Raw genomic sequence first — 24,476 nt, 5'->3', positions numbered from 1 at the left:
CAGACCACCAGAGTCAGCCTAATGAACACTGAGGGGCTGAAAGAAGAGATTGTTTCGAGTGTGAAATAAGGAGCAGGAGGCCCTAGAAGGAAGTATATGCAATATTGGAATTTAAATGACATTTCCAGTTAAGCATTAGCACACCTGAAGGGCACAGTAGCTTGATTATTTATTGTTTTCATGCATGTGTTCGAGTGTCAAGTTGTCCAAGTGCTCCTTGAAATTTCAGATGGGTTTTCTTTAAGGTCTAAGGGCACAGTATGTCCTTATATTCTCATCTTAATCACCTTCACTGTAAACGCACCATTAATATCATCTGATACTCACTAATCACTGAATAGCAACTGGAACAAATGACAGCAGATGCTTAACTAAATCAATCAACTCAGATGAATAGGTCTTTGTTCGTCTGACCTCTCTCACTGCCCAGCCTGTAGCGTAACAGACATCTCCGGCAGGCATGATGGACAAGGGTTCGGGTAGGCAAACCTGGCTGATCTCGGGTGTCATGGTAACCACATTGGCCAATCGCAGCAGGGAGATTGCTATGCGGTTACTACAGTGTTCGGAGTGGTTAATGGGATGTTCTGGGAGGCTGCCAGAGTGTTGCTATGCTGATGCTATGGTGTTCTGAGTGGTTGTTACTGTAGGTTATTACTATGCGGGTGAAGTTTCCAGGGTGTTGCTAAAAATACTGACAAAAACTTTAAAGGTATACAGAATATAAAATGGTAAAGATTTAATTGGTGAGTTGTCAATACAATATATAACCTAGGACATGGGTTTTACCCCAAAATTCAACATATGTGACAAAATGTCAATGGCAAATCCACTTTTTGAGTGCCTGGATTCAAGTTGTTTCTATGGATTACAGCAGTCTATTTGCTTCTCAGTAGATTTTGACAGTCTGTAAAAAGATTTTTTGTTTAATCTATTTGTACAGCCAATTGCTCAACAGCTCTTTCCCATTAGAAGTGTTCTTTAGAGAAAACACCAGAATTTGTGGTCCAGTGTCCTTGGAAACCCTTTTTCTGATTAGCATCATTACTGAGGAAGCGGATGGTGGCCTTGTCCCCGTTGACAGTTAAAGATGGTGGGTTAGAGCCACAAAATGTTCCTAAACAAGAAGACAATGCAAAATGACAATGGGAAAACGCAGCTGACTATAAAACCAATGAAATCTTTCATCGTTAACTATGCTATAGAGCATAATCAAACCTTTTAATGACCCAGCAGCGTCAAAGATCTCCACGTAATCCACACACTGCCCCAGCAAATTAACAGCCTGCAGTTCAAAGTGAGTGAAGGTGATATGGATTTCAGTGGCTGAGGGAATGGAGATAGTCCAGGTGCACACCGCTTGGCTCGGGTACTCATTGGGCCAGTTGGGTGATCGGAGCTCCCCCTGTTGACTGGTGAAGTGCCCACCGCAACCAACAGTAGCTGGAGGTGAACAGACAAAAGTAGTCCAAAGTGTGGAAAAGAGAAGATGTGATGTTATTTTGATTATATCCTTGTATACTGAGTGTTTTGAGTGGTTGCTATGCGGTTGCTACAGTGTTCTGAGTGGTTGTTAGTTCAGCGCTGTGCAATTGACCCTTTGCAGGGAGTTTGATTGACAGGTGTTCTGACCAATCATAATGGCGAATGTGCCAGTTTTGTCTGACAAACAAACTAGACTAAACTGGGGAGTAGATTAATGTCGGTGGACTTGAAAATTGCGTGTATTGACGTCTTTCTGTGGTTGAAACAAGATACCTTCTGATGTTCATTCATATTTATTTCATGCTATAACTAGTAAAGAGTAAGAGATGATCACTTCACGTGCTACTTGAACTGAGGAGCTACAGCAATATACAACACATTAAAGAGCCATGAAATGGTATTTACTGTTTGAAAATTTGAAAGCGGAGACTGTTTCATACATAAAGTAACTTGCTCTGTCTTGTCACCTGTCAGTGTGTTGTCAGTGTCGTCTTTGCTCTGCAACATATTTTTCACTATATTGTGAGAGCGCCATGGCTTGTCGGACATAGCAACGGTAACAAAGAAAGGGGGGGCCAGGTCTTGGCGAAGGGTCAATTCATATGATGTTCTAAAAGGTTTCCAGGGTGTTGCTATGTGGTTTCTACAGCGTTCTGAGTAGTTAGGGTGTGCAAGGCACTTGCCAGCATGTTGTTATGGTGTTCTAAATATTCTAAGTTGTTAGTTAGTTGCTATGCAGTTGCTCTGGTGTTAGGGGTTTGTTCAAATAAAATTAAAGCATGATAAATAGTAATAATAATGCCACTGACCATAGCCTAAATGTGAAACTATAAATGTATCTCATGGCATGAACGCTATTCACAAAGATGGTGAGGAAATGTTGTGTTTTTAGGGCCCTATGAAATTTGTTTTGTTTTGTTTTTTCTCCAAATTTTCCATTTTAATTTTTCTAGATTCTGTTTTTTTGTGTGTATTGAAGTTTTTTTTGTTCTTTGCTAAAAATAAATTCTGCTAAATATATCTTTGAAAATAATGTTTTATAAAATAATTTTATTAGTAGTAGTAGTACTATCATTACATTAAGTAATATTTCTGTGAAGACCTTCTGTTTGTATATGATATGACGATAGTTTTACTCGAAATAAACGGTAAAATGCTCATGAAGTGACTCTCAGAGCAATTCTAGAGATCATGTTCATGTGTTCATATACTCATATGTTGAGGCAGCAGAGGCTGAAAACAGCACAAACATCACTCAAGCTTCAGTATGTGTGTAGTAAACAAAACTCTGCGTCTGCACCATTCATTCACACAGAGACACGCAGAACAGGATTTGTTTTTAAATCATTTGTTTGTGGCTTAATACAGACACAGACACTAGTCCATATCACGTTTTGATTTATTCATCCAAAATTTGGCAAATTACATGTTTTCTGCATTGCGGAAATCATAAGGCACTAGTTTTTTCACTCACCCTCTGTGTCAGCAGGATCCACTGCTTTCCAAATGGCACTGAACCCTGTGTCCACGATTTTGTCATTGGAAGAGAAACTGACAGTCAGTGTGTCCCCAGCCGTGACTAGATCTCTCGGAGGAGATGTGCAGTAGGTACCTGAGAAAGAGGTCGAGTACACAGTGTATTATATCTCATCCACATTCCCTAAACACTACGGTGGCCCACCTGAGAGCACATTAGTATATATGGGGAAGCCACATGGGATACGTCTACGTACCCAGAGTGCCGACACTATCGCTGAGAGTGACTTTGTCATTAAGGCACAGCGTGGTCTCCTCCATGGAGAAGTTGCTAAAGTGAAGGTAGACGTTTTTCCCTGTGGGCACACGGATATTCCACTGGCAGGAAGCTCTGTTACTGTAACTCTCTGGATGATCCATTGATGCCAGCGTGCCCTCCATTCCAGCCAGATCCTTTAGTCCACCACAACCAGAACCTTGAGAAAACAAGAATGTGTTTTAAACCCCACTCAAAAATCTTTAATTGATTCCAAAATGAAAAAGATTCTCCAGTCCAGTAATGCTAAGCGGACGTACTGGTGAGTTCATAGATGTCTTTGCGAATGATGTTTTCAATCCAAGGCAGGTAGGCAGAGGAACGAGTGAAGACGCTGGGCTTCTTATCAAAGACACAGCCGATTGGACCAAAACTAGTGATGCCGTGCACCTCCCAGGTGGCCGAGGGGCCATCTTGGCATACTAGGGGTCCACCTGAGTCACCCTATTACATTAAATGAATGCTATGAGCAACAAACATTTTTGTAGATTGATGTTTGTTGCTTTGCTTTAACTCTTTCACCGCCATTGACAGAATTTTCCGGCTTTCTGTGTTTTCACTTTTATACAGTGGGAGGCGCTATTGCACATAGAGTATTGAATGTCTGGATCAAACACAGGTAAAGAAGAAGCAGAAACAAGTGATCACATCTATAAGCAGATGCATAAAATAATGTGATCATCAAACATTAAACGGTATATAAATTAAAGCTGCCTAATATTACCGAATGAAATGTCGACCCAGTAAGTGGCATAGGACTGTGCAACTTTTTTGATCATCGTTCTGAATTGATCCTAACCCGGTGGGGAAAGAGTTAATTGGGACATATTTAGAAATGAAGTAAGGCACTCTGCTCAAATTACAGTTGGAAACACTGTGAAGATGCTGCAAACAATCCAGTCATTATGCTAACATTCGAAAATGTTGCAAAAAAATACAGATGTAAATCATACATGCTGAATACAGCAGATGCTTACTGTATTTTATCTCAGAATCACTCCATACCTGACATACAGACTTGAGCTCATCAGGTAAAGTGTAGCCACAGCAGATCATGGAGGTCTTAACCTGGAACCACCAATAGTCCATGCGTTTACAGGTGTCATACGGCACTACTGGCAGAGCCACCTGGTTCAATGCCTCAGCAACTTTGGGAGCGGTGGAGTTACCTGTGGGCAAGACGACTTCATGTATTAGTAGTTATTTTGCTTATTGTCTCTCAGAGGTAAAGGTAGCTGAAAGGTAAATATGGATTCTTATCTAACCTAGTATGATTCTTCATTTCAGGGTGCATTATCATAACTGCACAGAAGAGGGCGCAATCGCTCCAGAGTCTTTGGGGACTATCAGGACTGTCAGGTACTGTATGTGGGCCAGTGAGTATATATTGTATATATAGGATCTGTATATTTTTATTGCATGTTTTTATACATCAGGGCAAACATGTTTATAAATTAAATCAGATGGGGCTGCCGAAAAAGTAAAAGCATGATATTTTGAGCCACTCGCTTGAGCAGAAATAATGCCATGAGACCGATCACTCTATAACATTAGCTGCTTGTCGCAGAGAGACGCACTGTTAAGATGCCACCGAAAATCCATCACTGACAAAACATCTATTTATAATACAATATAATGAAAAATTAGCTATTTACATTTTGCATAGTTCTGTTAGTATATGCTATATGCTATATGACTTAAAAATGCATTAAATAAAAACAAAAAATAAGCACATAGCACAATTATTCAAATTAAAAATGAAAACAAAAAATAAAAATGCATTTGAAATACTAATAAATTGTATAGTTATATATAAACAATCCAAAAATACACTGATTTCAGATTTATTTCAATTAACAAAAACAAATTTTATACTTTTAGGTTTATTATTATTACTATCTAAAAATATAGTTTTTTTTATTTATTATAAAAATAATAATAAAAACAGACAGCTATTTTTAATGACCATCAAAAGATTTTTTTTTGTGACCTCCTGATGTCAGCTACCCATAAAGAGGAAGTCCAAAGTTTACATGACTTGGTGCAAAAAGCACCAACAAGTTCTTTCAGTTTCTTTCATCTATTTATATATGTATACTGCATAATTACAGCAGTATTGCAAAACCACCACAGAACTATCATTTTTCTATCACTATAATTCAGTGGCTGGACAACACAGAACCATAACCTAACCTGTTTCATCTCCCCAGCCAGTGGCGTAGCATTTTTTCCCTCCGGGCAGGACCTCCTCAAATGAAGGCAGACAGGCGAAATCTATGTAGTCGCTGGGCGCCACCTCTCCATCCAGTCGCACCAGGGCGATGTCGAACTCCACAGTTGGCACAGTCGGGTACTGGAAGCCCTCATGACGATAGATGCCAAGCACGTTAAAACACTGCTCAGTCGGCTCAGAGAAGGTCAGGTTGTGTTTCCCCAGACACATCTTCCAGCGATGCAGCTCATCGGCATACCTGATAAAAGTTCACACACACACACACACACAACACACACAAGTACACAGTGTGATCACATGATGATTGAGACCCAGACACAAAAATACTCCATTAGAGATCATATACAAAGTATATGTGTGTGTGTGTGTGTGTGTGTGTGTGTGTATAACCTGATGAAGCAGTGAGCAGCTGTCAGGACCCAGTTCTTATGGATGAGAGTTCCTCCACATGTATGACCGAATTTGGGTGAAGGCTCAGAGTCACGCCAAACCTTTAACAAAAATGAGAATAAAAATTATATTTCTGCATTTTTTGATGCAGCATGAGTTATGCATTTTATATATATATACAGGTGCTGGTCATATAATTAGAATATCATCAAAAAGTTGATTTATTTCACTAATTCCATTCAAAAAGTGAAACTTGTATATTATATTCATTCATTACACAGACTGATATATTTCAAATGTTTATTTCTTTTAATTTTGATGATTAGCTTACAGCTCATGAAAGTCAAAATCAGTATCTCAAAATATTAGAATATTACTTAAGACCAATACAAAGAAAGGATTTTTAGAAATCTTGGCCAACTGAAAAGTATGAAAATGAAAGGAGCCCCAGCTAAGTATTGAGTGCTGTACATGCTCATACTTTTCATTTTCATACTTTTCAGTTGGCCAAGATTTCTAAAAATCCTTTCTTTGTATTGGTCTTAAGTAATATTCTAATATTTTGAGATACTGATTTTTGACTTTCATGAGCTGTAAGCTCTAATCATCAAAATTAAAAGAAATAAACATTTGAAATATATCAGTCTGTGTGTAATGAATGAATATAATATACAAGTTTCACTTTTTGAATGGAATTAGTGAAATAAATCAACTTTTTGATGATATTCTAATTATATGACCAGCACCTGTATATATAAAACATATAATAGTAAGGGTTAGAGGTTTGTTCAAATCCCTAGTCCTAAGTATATTAATATTGATGCTTCCCTTAGCAAACACAGATAATTATCATAATGATAATAGCAGCAAGTTTAACTAATAACTGACCTCAAGCACACTCACCCTGGTAATATCATTGTTCATTTCACATTTCATTAGCTTTGGATAAACAGAATTTTATCTTTAATAAGATAAAATGACAAACATTAACTTTCCTGTAATATAAGATAGCTGAAATCTCTTCGGGGTAAGGTGTGAGATCAGATGAAGGCTTAACTGTACCTGCATGGATACTTGCCACGGCCAGGAGTGAGCTTTGGCAGGTTCTCCGTTCACTATGCGAGTGTTGACATCCGGAGGGATCGTGGGCTTCCCGCAGCTCTCAGGCCAGTCTGTGAAAGAAGAGGGCTCAGCATTCAGGTGAAGGCTTTTATCTGCAGAGATTTCTAACATGCGGAATGATTTCAGCTGTGAATAACCCTCGCTCTAAATTACCCAGAAAAAAAAATAGACTAGTTTTCAAAGGATATTTTGGTACTGCACTGGAAAATCTGAGCAGTGCTTGTAAAATGATGAGCATGATATCAGGGTTTTTGCTCCTAGCAATCTTTGTAGGTGGTTTTCAGGTTGTTGCTGGGGTGTTCTGGGTGGTTTTGAGTATTGCTATGCAGTTCTGACATGTGACATGTTCAACAACTATGTGACAATACAACACACTTTAAAACGTAAAACTATTACTGCACAGCTCCATACTTTACCTGCATACATACAGTATATATAGTCTATAAAAAGGATAAAAGGAAGGTTCTTAAGAACAAAAACGTTTCACAGATCACTGAAAGATTCACAAAAACCCCCATTTTTCACATTTAACAAAAACCCACCAATTCACTATCTCAACAAATTAGAATATGGTGACATGCCAATCAGCTAATCAACTCAAAACACCTGCAAAGGTTTCCTGAGCCTTCAAAATGGTCTCTCAGTTTGGTTCACTAAGCTACACAATAATGGGGAAGACTGCTGATCTGACAGTTGTCCAGAAGACAGCCTTCACAAGGAGGGTAAGCCACAAACATTCATTGCCAAAGAAGCTGGCTGTTCACAGAGTGCTGTATCCAAGCATGTTAACAGAAAGTTGAGTGGAAGGAAAAAGTGTGGAAGAAAAAGATGCGCAACCAACCAAGAGAACCGCAGCCTTATGAGGATTGACAAGCAAAATTGATTCAAGAATTTGGGTGAACTTCACAAGGAATGGACTGAGGCTGGGGTCAAGGCAACTAGAGCCACCACACACTCAAGGAATTTGTCTACAGTTGTCGTATTCCTCTTGTTAAGCCACTCCTGAACCACAGACAACATCAGAGGCGTCTTACCTGGGCTAAGGAGAAGAAGAACTGGACTGTTGCCCAGTGGTCCAAAGTCCTCTTTTCAGATGAGAGCAAGTTTTGTATTTCATTTGGAAACCAAGGTCCTAGAGTCTGGAGGAAGGGGGGAGAAGCAAATAGCCCAAGTTGCTTGAAGTCCAGTGTTAAGTTTCCACAATCTGTGATGATTTGGGGTGCAATGTCATCTGCTGGTGTTGGTCCATTGTGTTTTTTGAAAACCAAAGTCACTGCACCCGTTTACCAAGACATTTTGGAGCACTTCATGCTTCCTTCTGCTGACCAGCTTTTTAAAGATGCTGATTTGATTTTCCAGCAGGATTTGACACCTGCCCACACTGCCAAAAGCACCCAAAGTTGGTTAAATGACCATGGTGTTGGTGTGCTTGACTGGCCAGCAAACTCACCAGACCTGAACCCCATAGAGAATCTAGGGTATTGTCAAGAGGAAAATGAGAAACAAGAGACCAAAAAATGCAAATGAGCTGAAGGCCACTGTCAAAGAAACCTGGTCTTCCATCCCACCTCAGCAGTGCCACAAACTGATCACCTCCATGCCATGCCAAATTGAGGCAGTAATTAAAGCAAAAGGAGCCCCTACCAAGTATTGAGTACATATACAGTAAACATACTTTCCAGAAGGCCAACAATTTACTAAAAATGTTTTTTTATTGGTCTTCTGAAGTATTCTAATTTGTTGAGATAGTGAATTGGTGGGTTTTTGTTAAATGTGAGCCAAAATCATCACAATTAAAAGAACCAAAGACTTAAATTACTTCAGTCTGTGTGCATTGAATTTATTTAATACACGAGTTTCACAGTTTGAGTTGAATTACTGAAATAAATGAACTTTTCCACAACATTCTAATTTATTGAGATGCACCTGTATATAGTTGTATATATACATTATATTCAACTTTATCTGTATACATACAGTACAACCAAAGAGAGTGATGTATATACTATACAGCAACTATTATACAGCTCTTTATAAGTTGGATACATTCACCTAGAGTGATATATACAGTATATAGCAAACCTCAACCACTTGATTGCTTTTATTGAAAAATGTAAGCAATCTTATCGACCAGCTCTTATCTGCTAAATGTGACTAAATGGTGTGAAGATATTAAGATATAATAAATATAAACATCATGATTTTCTGTAAAGCTGCTTAGAAACAATGTCTATGGCTATACTGTACATTGACTTGACTGATTTGACGTGCAATGTCTGGTTAGGGTTATTAGCTCTTGATTTATATTAATTTGCTGGAACATACCTATCTTGATGTCATCCCAAGGGTTGGGCAGCACCGGAGGCTCAGTTGGAGGCGGTAAGGTGGAATCGGTAGTCCAGTGCGCACGAAAACCTTTGGCCTCAATGAAAAAGTCGGCAAAGAAACGTATCACAAGTTCATTTGTTGTGCTTTCGATGACAGCAGGCATTTTGGAGCCGCAAAAGGGGCCTGTGAGAAAGTACATTTATTTGAATATATAGACCTTAAAAGCATGGAAGCCATACTATTTTAGTGGACAGTATATTATGAACATATGTCTGGTTTGAATGCATGAAGGTTATAAATATGTCACAGTTTTATCTGATTTAAAGGGCCTCATAAACAGGCGCCCTTGAAAACCCATTCAATAACATCCTTGTCCTCACTCACCGTATTTTTTCGCTCCGGGTTGTGTTCCGTCGTAGACTACCACGTTGTCATTGCACTGGCCGAAAAGGATGCCAGCCTCTTCCACGTCAAAATGAGTGAATGTCAATTTAATGGTCTTCCCCTTGGGAACGTGTATGGTCCACAGACACATGCTGTTAGCTGGATAGTTCGTGGGCCAGTTTTGAGACTTGATGATGCCTGTCTCCTCCTGTGAGAAGCCTCCACATCCCTGGATATCTGCAGGACATCATAAGTGAGGTTTGGTGCCTTCGGACAGAGTAACGGCTATCAAATGTGACAGTTAAAGGTAGAATTGTTCCAACCAAGCAAAATGTCAGAAAATTGTGTCTTGCTATTATAACAGAAGTCAGCTGGTACATGGCATCTCAGGTTTTAGCCCCAGGTCCAGGACAAACCGCATGTCACCAGGGTCCAAAAATAACTTTTTGCTATACTTGCCAATGGCATAAGTTTTTTTAGTAATATATATTTTCGATGTAATTGCAATTTATATGTTTTTCCTTACATATTTCTGACAAACAGCGCACTGCTTTTTCCAAAAGCATCATAATTTTGTCGGTAAAAAACGTATATGTGGTAAACATGTCTGCAACTTGCTCATTTTGGTCTACTTGCAAAATCAATATAAGATCAGACAATCACTAATCACAAGCAATGTGAAGATTTATTTTGTCCCTCGTATTTTTGTTTTATGGATGAATATGAAAATACAATTATTTGTAATTATTTTAAATGATTAAAGAAAGAATAGTATTTTTACTTTAGAAAAATATGAAAATAAAATTATTAGTAGTTATTTAAAATGATTAGAGAACGAATATAATTTTTATTATTAAAAAAAAAAAAATATTATTTGTAATTATTTAAAATGATTAGAGAAAGTCATGAGTGATGTAAACAAATCCAACTTTTTATGCCATATTTATGACTTTTTACAGGCTTTCATTGTTTTTTTCAATAGGAAGCAAGGTCACACTTTATATTAGGTGGCCTTAACTACTATGTACTTACATCAAAAAATAAGTACAATGTACTTATTGTGTTCATACTGTATTGCAACACACTTTTGCTGCTATTGAGGTGGGATACGGGTAAGGTTAGGGACAGGTTTGGTGGTATGGGTAGGTTTAAGGGTGGGTTAAGGTGTAAGGGATGGGTCAACAGTGTAATTATAAATGTAATTACATAAATTAATTACAGATGTAACTACATATAGGTATTTTTAAAAATATAAGTACAATGTAAAATCATGTATGTATACAATAAGTGCATTGTATCAAATGATTAATTTAAATGTAAGTACATAGTAGTTAAGGCCACCTAATATAAAGTGGGACCGGAAGCAATAATGTTTTATCTAAGTATGCGCTAGACTGATATCTTTTGCCATATGAACAAATCTCTTATACAATATGCACAAAAAAACATGTGCAGGACGATCACAGAAAAATGAGTATTTCTTTTGTTTATCATATTTTTGTATTATATGAAAAGCATGAAAGGTTATTAAAATGCAAAGAAATATGGTATAAAATGTTCTATAAGGCCTTCTTTTTGTTCATTTCTGGTTGGCTGCACAGCACAGGCAGAAGGAAGCTGCAGGCAGAATTTACTGTGAATCTAAGGAGAATATGTCACAGAGACAAGCTTTAACTGCGAGCGCTTGCAATGCATGTTAATGTAGGCGTCAATCAGCATGACTACAGATGGTTTCCTCTCTTTTTTAGGGGTGTAGCATCTGGTGAAGGGGGAAATGTTTTTCATAAATCCAAGAATCTGTATATTTACTGTGAAATATAGCTCTTTCAAGTGCCACTGTGTCAGCCAGTACATTTATTTGAGCAATTTGGCACTATTCCAGCTTGTGAATGTGCAACAGATTTAGAATGAAATTTCTCAAATATTATTGAAATACTGTTAAAACGGGACGGTTAAATGATGGTGACTGTGCGTTTATGACACTGTTTCCTACGGTTATTCTGCATTGCTATTCTACCCTCATTACCTTGACTTCAAAATATCCATAGGGGACACACGCATAGAAAATTTTGCAAGACACACAGGGTTGCTGATGGCTGTTGGCTCACAGCCACATCAGCAGGATTCATCCAAGGTGTGTGTATGTGTGTGTAGGTGTGAGTGGATAGATGTCTTTATAAGTTTGCAAGGTGTTTTACCAGAAAGGTCCTCTGGATACACAGCTTCCCATGTGGCAGAGAAGCCGCGGTCGGCTAGCCGAGCGTCTGACTGGAAACTTAGCGACATGTTGTTACTGACACTGATAAGTACCGGGGGAAGAGCAAACCCGCAGTGTGTGCCTGAGAGAAAGAGATAAAAGAGAAAGTTCCTGCACCACTCTCCATCTCCTGGCCCAAAGTCAGCACATTGACATGGTTTTGCATCATTTGTACTCAAGGCCACCTACGGTACAAGGTTAGTCAAAGTTTCTTGCATCAACAAGACATCAATAGTTCTAATTTAGTTTTACATAAGACACTTAGAAAGAAGTTTCCTGGCACTTGGTACTGTACATTAAAAGCAGTGTTGGGTAAGTTACTCAAGTAATTAATTACTAGTTACTAATTACATCTTCAACAGTGTAATTAGATTACTGTACAAATGACTCTCTCCAAAAAGTATTTAATTACTTATTACTAATTACTTTCAAAATCCTATATCAACCTCGACAATTTAATGAAACAAGGACAGACATGAAATGTCAGCATATCCCAGTAATATTCATGCTAGTAACCAACTAGTTAGTGAGAATTGGACACTAAAGTGATTTAAAGTGAGAAAGGTATATAAAAAGCATGCATTTTAAGGTTAGACTTTAAATTTTGATGTTAAATCCACTATTGTATTGTGTATAAATGTTCTACAGTCTATACACAGTATTAAGTTCAATTACATAAGAAGTAAAGGGAAAAGTAAATTAAATTATAGTAACTAATTACTTAGTAATTAGTTACACCCAACACTGATTAAAAGGGTCTTTTATGGAAGTCCATTTGCACAGCATAAATAAAGATGCTTTTGTAAATGATAATTTTGTGATAAAAGGTGGAATTGACTAAAAAAGTCAAAATTATGACATAGTACATCCAAATTATGACATACATCATTTTTATGAGATTAAAAAGTCAAAATGATGGCACAGATTGAAATTAGAAAAAGTCATTTAGACAGACAATTTTGACAATTTTGTCATGTCATAATTGATTTTTTTTGTCACAATTATGACTTTTTTATTATTCAACCCTTTATCTTTTTAATTCATAATTATGACTTTTTATCTCATAATACTTTCAATGTCATATATACTTTAACTTATTTTATGTAATAATTATGACATGAATTATGAAAGACAATTTGTGCAAGATAAGAAAAATGTTTTGGTAAATTATAATTATGAGATAAAAAGTGGAAATTGTGAGATACGGAGTCATAATTATGGAAGGAATTATGAAGTTATGACATACTACCGGTACATCCGAATTATGACATACATTATTTAAAAGTCAAAATTATGACAAGTCGAAATTATTTGAAAAAGTCATAATTTCGACAAGGAATTGTGACAAATTTGTCATGTCATAATTGACTTTTAATTATGACTTTTTTATCTCATAAAACTTTTATATCAAATATAACTTTTTAAAGTCACAATTATGACTTTTTACCCCATACTTTCGATGTTAGAATTTTCATGTTAGAATTTTTTATCTCATGATAATGACTTTTTTTACCAACGTGAAAAAACGTGAGTTTTATGAATAAATGAATATGAATTTATGAATAAATCACTATTCTGAGTCAGTTATTTTCACTCAACCGGTCTAATGGGTCAGTTAGCCAAACAGTTTGAATCGGTTCATGATTCAGTTTAAATGATTCGCTCACAAAGCTGTTTATTAAGTTAAAAACCTGCATGTGAAACTGACGAATTACTTTGTACTGCAAATAAACACTTCTAGAGGGCTTTTCATACTTAGTCATTTTAAGATGTGAATTCACTGTATAGCTGAGGTTAACATTGCTTGTTATGCATTTCAGTTCAAACTGTTTGTACTATTTCTCTCTTCAGGGTAACACAGGCTGTCAGCAGAGCTAACACTACCACACCGCTTCGTCTTGACAGCCAGGATAAAGAAAGTGATGTGAAGAACACACACACACACACATACACACTTTTATGCCAAGTAAGGGCACAGTGTCGAGACAAATGAGCCGTAAAATCCATGACTGCTGGTGGACCAAAACTAAACTTGTTTTTATTAATTAAATTAATTTCAGTGTGCAGTTATATTGCATTTCAGTGGTTTCATGAAAATGTTGTTCCATTGACTTCCCTTTCTTGCATGGAATTTTTTTAAGAAATTACTGGTTGCTTTTTTTCATGCATTTATAGCTTAAATTTTCATCTGTTTTTCCATTTTAAACATAGTTTGATGTACCGTATTTATACTTTTTAACATCTGAAAGTTCTGTTCCCCATTCACTGAAATCGCAAAGACAAGAGTGATTAATCTTTTTTGTCCCATGGAAGAAAGTAAGTCAGACGACTTTGGAATGACATGAGGTGACTTTGTTTGAGAGCACTATTCCTCTACACGTTCAGTGCTCTGCAAACAGCCAGTGAAACACTTGTCCTTTTGTCCTTCCTTGTAGTTCAAACATCCCAAACTCTTGGTCTTTTCCCTCACACTTTTTCTTCCTCAACCTGCACTGGGACTTATTGACAGTATCTGGCGTGCAGTCCTTGAAAAGCTGCTGCAGATAAGCGTATCGGCTGCTCACAGCTCTGTTTGATGTTCAGTAATAAGGAGCCGTAATTTATAGTATGCTCGCCTGCTGGCTCATGCCTCGCTGAAACTGATGATAATCAGTTTTTACAGCCCCTTTGTGCGAGGGATAAGAGAGAGCGATGAGAACGCCAACTACTCCTGCGCCAGAGGTGCCATTTAGTGTTAGTTATGGGCCCCAAAACAGAGTCGAAGGTCGTCTCTGATAGGCCACGTTCTGGCACAGTGCTATGCTGGCTTGACACATTTCATCTAATTAAATTACTGGAGGATGTGTCACATATAAATAGGACAAGTCTGTTCAAATATTAAGCCCAGTTTTAATAATTCAGTTTCGGGCAATTGAAAAACGAGGTGATTTTTGGATTTAAACACAACATTGTTTAGAGCAGACTATGGATTACAGACTAGATTATGTTTTCTGAGAGTAATACCAACGCTATCCCACGGCCAATTCGTACGTATTTTACGAGGTGGCTAATTCGTATGAATTCGTACAACCTCACTCGTACGATTTGGACGATTTGTCTAAACCCCAGTGACGGGTAGGTTTAGGGGCGGGGTTTGGTGTAGGTCATTCGTACAAATTCCTACGAATTGACAGCTCATAAAATACTTCTTACTTTTTAGATTTTTGCTAAATCGTATGAATTTGTACGAGTGAGGTCGTACGAATTCGTACGAATCAGCCACCTCGTAAAATATGTACGAATTGCCGTGAGATCGGGCTGGTAATACCCTTGAAAACTCGCTGACTTGAGGCTTGGGCCTTGTGTTTGCAAGTTTGCAAGCACCATTTAAACATAAAGAAATACACTGAATAAAAGTTTACTTTGAAACCATTTCAACTCTGAATTTCACCAAGAAATGGCAAGTAACATACCACTGTACCTTTGTCTTGTCAGAGTCGCATCTTACCCAGTGACTGCTGATTATCGGTGACGATGAGTTTATCTTTGCCGCATTGGCCTGCTTCACCCACGATGGCTAGATCAGTGATGTGCAGTTTGACAAGAAAGCCCTCATCCACTGAGATGTCCCAAGAGCAGCTCAAGTTTGCAGGATAAGCCTGAGGATAGTTCTTGGAGTTTATCTGACCTTTACGTCCGAACAGCTTCCCAGGGGACCCGCAGCCAGAGTCTGAACAGAGAGCAAGCGTTATTGTCGGAACAATAATGCACAAAAGAAATTCATCAGACCTTGCAGTGTTTAAATATCATCTGGCTTCACGTAAGGTAGAAAGCATGTCATGCATGGCACTGCTAAATGCTTGTTAACAGAGTAGATTTAATTGATTTTGTTCAAGTGTTGCACTAAATTATATTCTCCACAGAAATTCCTCCAACACCCCAATGCACACATTAAAGAAAAACACACAAAAGAGCTCTTTAAATGCCTCAGCTGCTTTTCCTAGACAAAAATTAAATTAAATTATGAGCAAATGGAGACTTATGCTTAAGTGTCCAGCTTCACAGATATTTATCCTGGGAAAAAATACCCCAGTAGATCCACAACAGTGTCTCAAACTGTGCTCAGATTTACACATATATTTGCCAACATCTCATTAAATTAACCCAAAGTAGATACAGATATTGATTTACTTGATTAAATTAACTTTGATCTTGTGATGTAAGATTAGGGGTGGGTGATATGACCAAATATAGTCATTTTAATTCAAGGTAACTATATATATATATATATATATATATATATATATATATATATATGTATATATCACGATAGTTATATTTGCTTTAAATAAAGTCTTTATGATGTCAACATTTTTGATACCGTAGAAATTCCATAATTCTTGTCACCAGTGTCAATATCACAAAAAAATAATACTAGCCTAAATTAAAAAAAAAAAACAATAATAAGCAAAAGGACAAATAAATAAATAATCAAATGTGTAAAACACTGCATATTGTGGACTTCACAATCTTAGACTGCTGTCACTTTAAGAGCTGACCGGATGCAATATACTGTTACACGTTTTCTTTCTCAGCTGTGTGCTTTAACTTAAGACCTACATTACTGTGTTTACAAGGATACCTGTAAAGACGCATTTTGACACATACAAGTGTGTGTATTTAACCGCTCAAGGCCTATAAAGTGGCAAAAATAACTCCTTTCAATACTCCTGCGGTCTTCACGTGCGCCCGATTCTCAGACAGCGTGCACATATAGAGAAATTAGTTCTCTTTCACTGCTTATTGCATTTCAATGACTTAAAATCACTTGTTTTTAAACCTCAGTGCTTAACAGCGCGAGCAAATTATACGTTTTTCGTGTCCAACGTCTCATGAGCATGTAACCATGATAGAGACTATAGCCCAAAATTTCTACCAGTTGACAAATTTCTACCGGTTAGTCGTGCCTACCATTATATCGACCACCCCTATGTAAGATGCATCTTTAGTTGTGGAAAGAATTTTTATTCTTGTCAGTGGAAAGTCATTAGACTACAGGAGGTTCAGTGAACAACAGCCCCGTACTTTAATATGATCAGGTATGTGATGCATTGATTCAGTTTGACTGTACTTACCTTCAGGAGCAGGTGTTTGGGTCTGAACAGGTGTGGTAATCGTTGGTCCAGTAGTCGTGGTCTTGGTGGTGGTTGTTGGAGTGGTTGTAACTGGTGGGGCACTAGCTACTATATAGGTAGCACTGAAGCCTTTGGCAGTCCCACTCAAATCAGACTTGAAACGTACCACCATACTACTGCCACTAGACAACACCGGAGCCGGGAGACTGTTTCCACAGAAACGACCTACAGTAATTGAGATTTATCATTTTTGGCAGATAAAAATGAGTGCACAGATGTTCGGCGAGGAACAAAGGCAAGCTTTTTGGATTCAGTAAATGTCAGTTCTCACCCAGTTGGGCTGCACCATCTGAAGCGCCATCATAGATATCCACAAAGTCACCACATGATTCTGGGACAAGGTTAAACGCTGTGAATGTTAGCCGGACCTTTTCCCCATCAGGTACGCTTATCATCCACTGGGCGACCCATGCAAATGAAATATATTATATCCTCACCTTTGAATAACTAGAATACATTGTATCTAAACTGCTATTTTTGGCATTTTGATTTTGCACATGTACAATGCATAAACTGATCCAAATGCAATTTTGGTATCCTCCCAGATGAAAAACAAGTACACTTCCATAATGTACTTAAAGTGCTCTATTTTCACGCACTAATTTTGTACTTGATGTACTAAAAATGATTCTTTAGTACTTCTTAAGATAAACTTAAAGTACATTATGGAAGTGTACTTGTTTTTCACCTGGGCTGACAGGGCTGGTGATTGAAATTGTGCTTTCTCATGCATCTTTAGTTAGTTTCAAGGAAGGCTGGAAGGCTGGCTGTAGATTAGCTGATGTGGGTAAATATCCTGCCAGATGGAGCCACACTGTGAGGAAGCTTCCAGCAATCTGACTTCCACAATCAAAGCCCCTCATGTCAAAACTGATCATCAAATCCTCCACACAAACTGCACAATTTCCTGTGTATGTGAGTGTCACTGGAGTCATTATTCATAACAATTTGTCAAAGCATGATGGAACTATATTTTTTGACGTTGTGAGGAAAATGTGCATGTGCAAAACACTCCGCCATGATGCTAGAATGTTATGAATGGGTGCAAGGGCATTGGTTGCTAGTCTGTTCTGGATGGTTGATAGGTGATTACATACTGGCACGGTCAAAAGAAACCAACGTCAGTAGCTACATTTCCATGCATCCAAATAATACTTTTGTAGTTGGATTGATTGCTCAATCGTATTGAAAAGGCTTAATGTAAACACCTCAATCGATCCAACTGAGCTTGATCTGAATTAAATTTCTTTAGTATTTTATAAAGAGTGGTGTAGACCTGCAATAATCCAATCAATAGGAAAAAAAACCTTCATCTCCGTCAATCGGTTTAAAAAATTCCATGCACACTAATGTGCATAGGTTTTTTTTACGTCTTACAAGGTGGGCAGTGGAGGAGGCTGAATATTTATAAAATAGTTGATGAAAAAACCCTCTTTTGACAAAAACGACAATAATTAAGTACTTGCAGTGATGTCGTGGTGACTTTCATATTCTAAATGCAATGACTTGCAAACAAAAATGTGCATCAGATTGCAAAATTTAGGGTTCATATAAACAGAACTTCAGATCGGATTCATTCGCATTGACAAAAATGACTGAAAATACTAGAAAACGGCTAATATTCCTTTTCATTGTAGATTCATTTAATCTGTTTTATCATATACCGAAAATCAAGTCCTGTCACTTGGAATAGTATAACATAGAAATTGAGGAACTTAATCTCTTACTGTAAGTATGAGCAATAGTTATAGTGATGATTACATTACTGTTTTAAAAACAAAGGGACTTACACATGAGTCAAATATCTTCATGTTATTCATTTTGATGGTGAAGGTTATGCATGAGTAAGGCAGCCGATATTGAACACAGTGTTCAGAGCAATTGGATCGTAGGTGGAAAAGGACAAAGATACAGACTCCAGAGAACAAACTGGAAAATGACAGATTGTGATAAATCAAGAGCAGGTGTAGAGGTCATATTGATCATTGGAAGCACCTGGTAGAGCGCGCCGTTCTCATAGTTTTGCGAAGGAAAGCCGGGGGTCAACAGCTCCCCATGGTCACCTTGAAGAATGCCACCAGCCCCAACTATTTCTAGAAGCATGGGAACGAGAGAGATTTAGCTGCAAAGAAAGACACCAAAAGGGTATTCTGACAGGCCCCCTCCCAATACACCCCAGTTACGCACACACACACATACACTAACGCGCTGTGCCTCTTTCTAGGTCAGCTGCAGCGAGACACATATAACAGCCTCTCAGTATCTGGCAGAGTAAGATACAGTCACTAAATGATGATACGGAAGGCGCAGCAGACGTGTATTGTTAAATCTCAAATGTTCTTCCACCGTGTTAATAATACTGTTATGTAATTAAGTCATTATGTAATGCCTATTGTCTTTACCTGAAGTTGTCTCAGGGGCCACGGCACGGTACAGGGCTTTGAATCCTCTCTCTGTGTATCTGTCATTGGTGTCGAAATACACAAAAAGGCTGTTTCCTAAGGATACTATCGGTTTAGGTGAAGAATAGCCACAGTATTTCCCTGCAGAAGAAACATAATATTATTATTAATATATATATATATATATATATATATACATGTAATGATGTAATGATATTTTGTATTATTTTTACATTTATTATTTGTTTCTAATTTTTTATGAAAATTCTCTCTCTATATATATATAATTTGTATTTTATTTACATTTTTATTATATTCTATTTTTTAGAATGGTAGTATTTTATGGCAACTAGATATGTTAGAAATGAGAATAATTCAACAAAATCCAAAATAAAATGTCTGGATGCATTATGGTAAATTTCTTTTGATTTTGGGTCTAAAATAGATTGATATCTTTTATTCATGAGATTGACTAATCCAAAGTAATCCAAAAAACCAATCCGAATAATCCAAAAAGAAACCATTACAATATCAATCATATAGCAATAAAACAAAAGTAAACAAATGTTGGTAACACTATTTTAGTGTCCTTGTTACAAGTTGTACTTACTGTAGTAATAACAGTAAACTATGCATAATTAAATGCAATAACCCTAATCCTAACCCTATAGTAATTACAAGTTATTAGTTACTATTACTTGGTACATATATGTATAATTACACTGTAACAAGGACACCGTAAAATAAAGTGTAACCCAAATGTTCTTAAAATCAAACACTGTGTAATTGTAATTTATTAATATTACACCATAAACCCTAAAAACGGCACAGGCTCAATTGGAAAATTCCTGTCCATACAAAGTGACTGATAAATTTGTGTCAAAACACTGATTTTGATTCAACTCAGCCTTTGATATCAACAGAAAGATTTTCTCATGTTTCTATTTTGCTATCATATATGTGACCCTGGACCACAAAACCAGTCTTAAGTCGCAGGGGTATATTTCTAGCAATAGCCAAAAATACACTGTATGGGTCAAAATTATCGATTTTTATTTCATGCCAAAAATCATTAGGATATTAAGTAAAGATCAAGTTCCATGAAGATATTTTGTGAATTTCTTACCGTAAATATATAAAAACTTGTAAAAGCAAAAGCATTGCTAAGAACTTCATTTGGACAACTTTAAAGGGCGATTTTCTCAGTATTTTGATTTTTTTGCACCCTCAGATTCCAGATTTTCATATAGTTGTATCTCGGCCAAATATTGTCAGATCCCAACAAACCATACATCAATGGAAAGCTTATTTATATCAGCTTTCAGATGATGTATAAATCTCAATTTTGAAAATTTGACACTTAAGACTGGTTTTGTGGTCCAGGGTCACATATATTGCATCCCCAATGTCTTGAGATCATGTTGACCAAATTATTTTATTGATCTATAAGCATTTGTGAAATGTTTTTGCCTGCATTACAGCTTATAGTCTTCATCTGTGTGCTGAGCTGGTTGTGACCCACCAGTTGAGAACTGCTGGACTAAAATATCCAGGGAAATACATCGCTTTTGCTTTAGGTAGAGTGGCCAATCTCAGTTTTGTTGTGCGTCCTCTCATTCAAACTGAAAATTTGTCAGACATGCTCAGCATAAGCAATGGCCCAACAGCCAAAAAATGGTGACCAGTAACATTCAGTCAATCTGTCAGAAGTTAATTGCCTCATGCCCTCTGGAATAAATGCAGGCAGATCGCTTCTGCGCTCATGGTAATTAAATTACAGTGATTTTTTTTCCTGACTCTCTGCAGGGAACAGAAATGGTTTTTGCCAAAATGATGACCAGCCACTGCACAAGACTCACCAATAATGCCCAGTTCATCCTTGAGAGTGATAAAGTCGGCCTCACACGTATTGGAGTCCTGTATAGAGAAGTCTTCAAACCAGAGATGGATCACCTGGAGGAAGAAACCAAGAGAACTCATTTTGCTGTTTGTCACTTTCCACAAATTAGGTACAAATGGTGTCCCATTACTTTGTAATGGATTAAAGGCACAATTAAAACTTACAATAAGGTATTTCATACCTTGAAAATCTAATGCAAAATCAAACAGCACATATAACATGAAAAACTAAAATATGATAATGGTTTTAAGACTTTGAGTCTCTACTTGAAGCCCTATGTGTGGAAGGTGCTTTCAGAAACCAAAGCATGTAGGTCATTTAAACCTCACAGTGTCCTAATGAGCAGCTAAGGCTAATGAGCTGAGGTAAGTGTCATCCAGTACCTTATTGGCTTCTACTGTGATATGCCAACTGCAGCTCATGCCATTGTTATAGCTGCTGGGGTAATTCCCACTGGAGAATTCCCCTGAGGAAGCCGTCAGCTCCTGCAGACTCCCACATCCCGTATCGATCTCATCCTCTGCGGACAGAGACAGAGCGAGGAATAGAATTTGACATCGCCTGTGTAAACAGATTGATTACATTTCCTCAGCAGCACCCTGCAGGTGAAGCTATTTCATGGATTCAGCCTCATGAAACATAATGCAGTTTTAGTGTGGTAACTGGATTTGAAAGGAATGGATAATGTGTGTGTACCAGTAGCTGTATATAATGCACTGCGTTTATCATAAGAGATGCAAAAATACTCTTAAGTGTAATGATTATGTGAAACATATAAGCATTGTAAGTTTAAAGTGAAACTTTTGCCACAAATTTTACTTGAGGTGTAATTTCACTTTTTCATTATTGTGCACCAGAGTGAAAAAGTCCTTCTGGAAGTAGAAAGTGATTACAGGAAGCTTCTAAGAGCTATTTTTGAGAGCATTATACTGTTTAACTACGTAGTTTACATATATATGCCGCTTTCCAGTGCTTTCTGCAGAGAAAAAATACTGCATTGTATGCATTGCATGCCACAGATCTCACAATTGTGTTATTCCAGTGAAGCTGATTCAACTGAACATATAGTAATTTTGGCGTAATTTAAAGTTTTTCAATAACCTCAGTCTTTCAAAAGTTATTTTAGTTTTATAGCTGTAGTTTATCATGAACATCTGCAGCAGCATCTGAAGGCAAAAGAAGAGTGCAAGGAAATCATTGAATCTAAAGCAAACTCTTTTTCATGAATGTTAAGCAGCAGAGATTCATTTTAGACTAGTTGTTTGCCAAGTAAACAACTTTGTGGCATTGATCAAGTCTATTGATTTGACATTATAGGGCCTTAGAATCATAAATAATTACACATTTTCTTTTGTTTTATTTAGTACCACTGAGATGCTTTATCTACATTTATATCTGAGTGGAAGTCAGAGCTGTGTAAGTGTACAAAACGAATTATCTTGAAATATATACGGATTTGGAGCAGCAATAACGCACCTTTTGGACTTGAGTTGTTCCTCTCAATGACAAACACCACAACTATTCCAATAGTGACTGCAGTCAGGGCTACAAATAAGAAGATCAAGCTCTTCTCTAATGTTGTCAGACCTTTCTTGGACGTCATCTGTCCTGATGTTCCTCAGGGTTCTTCGGCGAGAAACAGATAAATGGGGACTTCAGCCGAAGCTGACTGAGTAGCATTCTCTTCGCGGATGGTCTAATATTTATAACGTTGTGTTGACCTTTGTAGAGCTGTACTTTACTCTCAAATGGGTTTGCTGTACAACTCCACAAAAGCAGTTTCTGCAAGTATCTCCATTTTACTGCATGTGTGACAGGTCAGGTTGTAAATTTAGGAAATCGTTTTATCTAGGAAGTCTTATCGGATAAGTGAAAGCAACGATTACAGTCTCGAATGATTAACTACATAAGAAGAATCTTGGTTGAAGGCCACTTGTAGACTTCGTTTAGTAATACTATTGAAGATTAAATAATAATCTACTCTATAATCAGTCATCCAAAAATGAAATTTCTCAGTGTTATTTTGTCCATTTAATTATGTGGTCCAGTGTTGTTTTGGACTCAGTTGACTGTCACTGTATAAAGTATTCTTCAAAATAGCTTTTTTTGTGCATCATTTTGGAATGACATGAAGGTGAGTAAATAATGACCGAATTTTCATTTTTGGCGAAAACTATCCCTTTAAGGCTTTCCTACATGTCTGGACACAATGCTTCCGAGTTCATACAAATACCTGGATCTATTGGGTCTAAAAATAAACACCCTAAGGGCCAGCAATTGACTGAACACTTTGTATTTGAGAAGAAAAAATCAACAGAGAAGAAAAAGAACAGCTTGCAGTGCCACACATACTGTCAAGGCCTGTTTGCTCAGGCATTGAATGGGGCAAATGAAAGAGGTTCTTTTTAAAGAGCCCCTTTCATTGAAGCGGCCCATATATGCTCAGTCGATCAACCAGAGGTTTGTTCTGAAGGAGCCTTTGGAAAGCAGTGTCACTATCTGGTTCGCTCTTCAAAGAGTGTCGTTGAGGTTCTTTCTGTAATTCTGGAGAGAAAATAAGTTCTACACTGAGTGGCACTTCATTATCTCATGAAGATAATGAGGAACAGTGTGTTGCTCTCATAAATACCAGGAATGACCTGTTATCCGAAAGATTACAGTGTAACCTTCTCATCATGGGAGAGATTTTATCTCTCTGAACTATTTTTGATTATTTTTTTTCACGTGTTGGTTTTGCTGGTTCAGCACATCCCATAGATCAATGTTTCCCAATCCTGGAGAACCCTCAACACTGCATATTGTAGATATCTCCCTAATCAAACATACCTGATTCAACTAATTAGTAAAGACACTAAAACCTCAAATGCGTGTGACAGATAAGAGAGAACTCTTCGTCATGTTCCTCAAACCATTCCTGAACAATATTTGAAGTGTGGCAATGTGCATTATTCTGCTGAAGGAGACCACTGCCATCAGGGAACACCACGGCCATAAAGAGCTGTATACGGC

The 24,476-nt window shown here is 37.4% G+C and overlaps 1 protein-coding gene and 1 long non-coding RNA gene across 2 annotated transcripts; one reads left to right on the top strand and one right to left on the bottom strand.

Moving 5' to 3' along the window:
• Positions 1-965: 965 nt before the first annotated feature.
• On the bottom strand, positions 966-23,070 carry zgc:154142 (uncharacterized protein LOC555481 homolog). The gene is made up of 20 exons (XM_058770396.1): positions 22,944-23,070; positions 21,851-21,987; positions 21,427-21,520; positions 19,568-19,708; positions 19,161-19,258; positions 17,437-17,563; positions 17,106-17,330; positions 15,479-15,700; positions 11,933-12,073; positions 9,735-9,971; positions 9,348-9,533; positions 6,963-7,072; positions 5,901-6,001; positions 5,471-5,748; positions 4,283-4,446; positions 3,538-3,721; positions 3,219-3,437; positions 2,960-3,097; positions 1,219-1,443; positions 966-1,117 (listed from the first exon to the last, which is right to left on the bottom strand). Exons 1-20 carry the CDS (start codon positions 23,068-23,070, stop codon positions 969-971), a joined length of 3,303 nt encoding a protein of 1,100 aa, XP_058626379.1. The 3' UTR covers positions 966-968.
• On the top strand, positions 17,394-21,507 carry LOC131537141 (uncharacterized). Its single transcript, XR_009270183.1, has 3 exons — positions 17,394-17,547; positions 21,049-21,144; positions 21,374-21,507. It is a non-coding gene; the product is annotated as an uncharacterized LOC131537141 (long non-coding RNA).
• Positions 23,071-24,476: the final 1,406 nt, after the last annotated feature.

Source organism: Onychostoma macrolepis, chromosome 01 (genome assembly GCF_012432095.1).
Source record: "Onychostoma macrolepis isolate SWU-2019 chromosome 01, ASM1243209v1, whole genome shotgun sequence".
Classification (NCBI taxonomy): domain Eukaryota; kingdom Metazoa; phylum Chordata; class Actinopteri; order Cypriniformes; family Cyprinidae; genus Onychostoma; species Onychostoma macrolepis.
This window is presented reverse-complemented; position numbering and strand designations above follow the sequence as displayed.

Coding starts and splice junctions, on each gene's coding strand:
- zgc:154142 (XM_058770396.1), bottom strand. CDS start 23,070: ATGACGTCCAAGAAAGGTCTGACAACATTAGAGAAGAGCTTGATCTTC. Junction 21,521..21,850: donor TCACAGTAGAAGCCAATAAG/GTACTGGATGAC, acceptor TTCTTCCTCCAG/GTGATCCATCTCTGGTTTGA. Junction 6,002..6,962: donor CGTGGCAAGTATCCATGCAG/GTACAGTTAAGC, acceptor TTTTTGTTAAAG/GTTTGGCGTGACTCTGAGCC.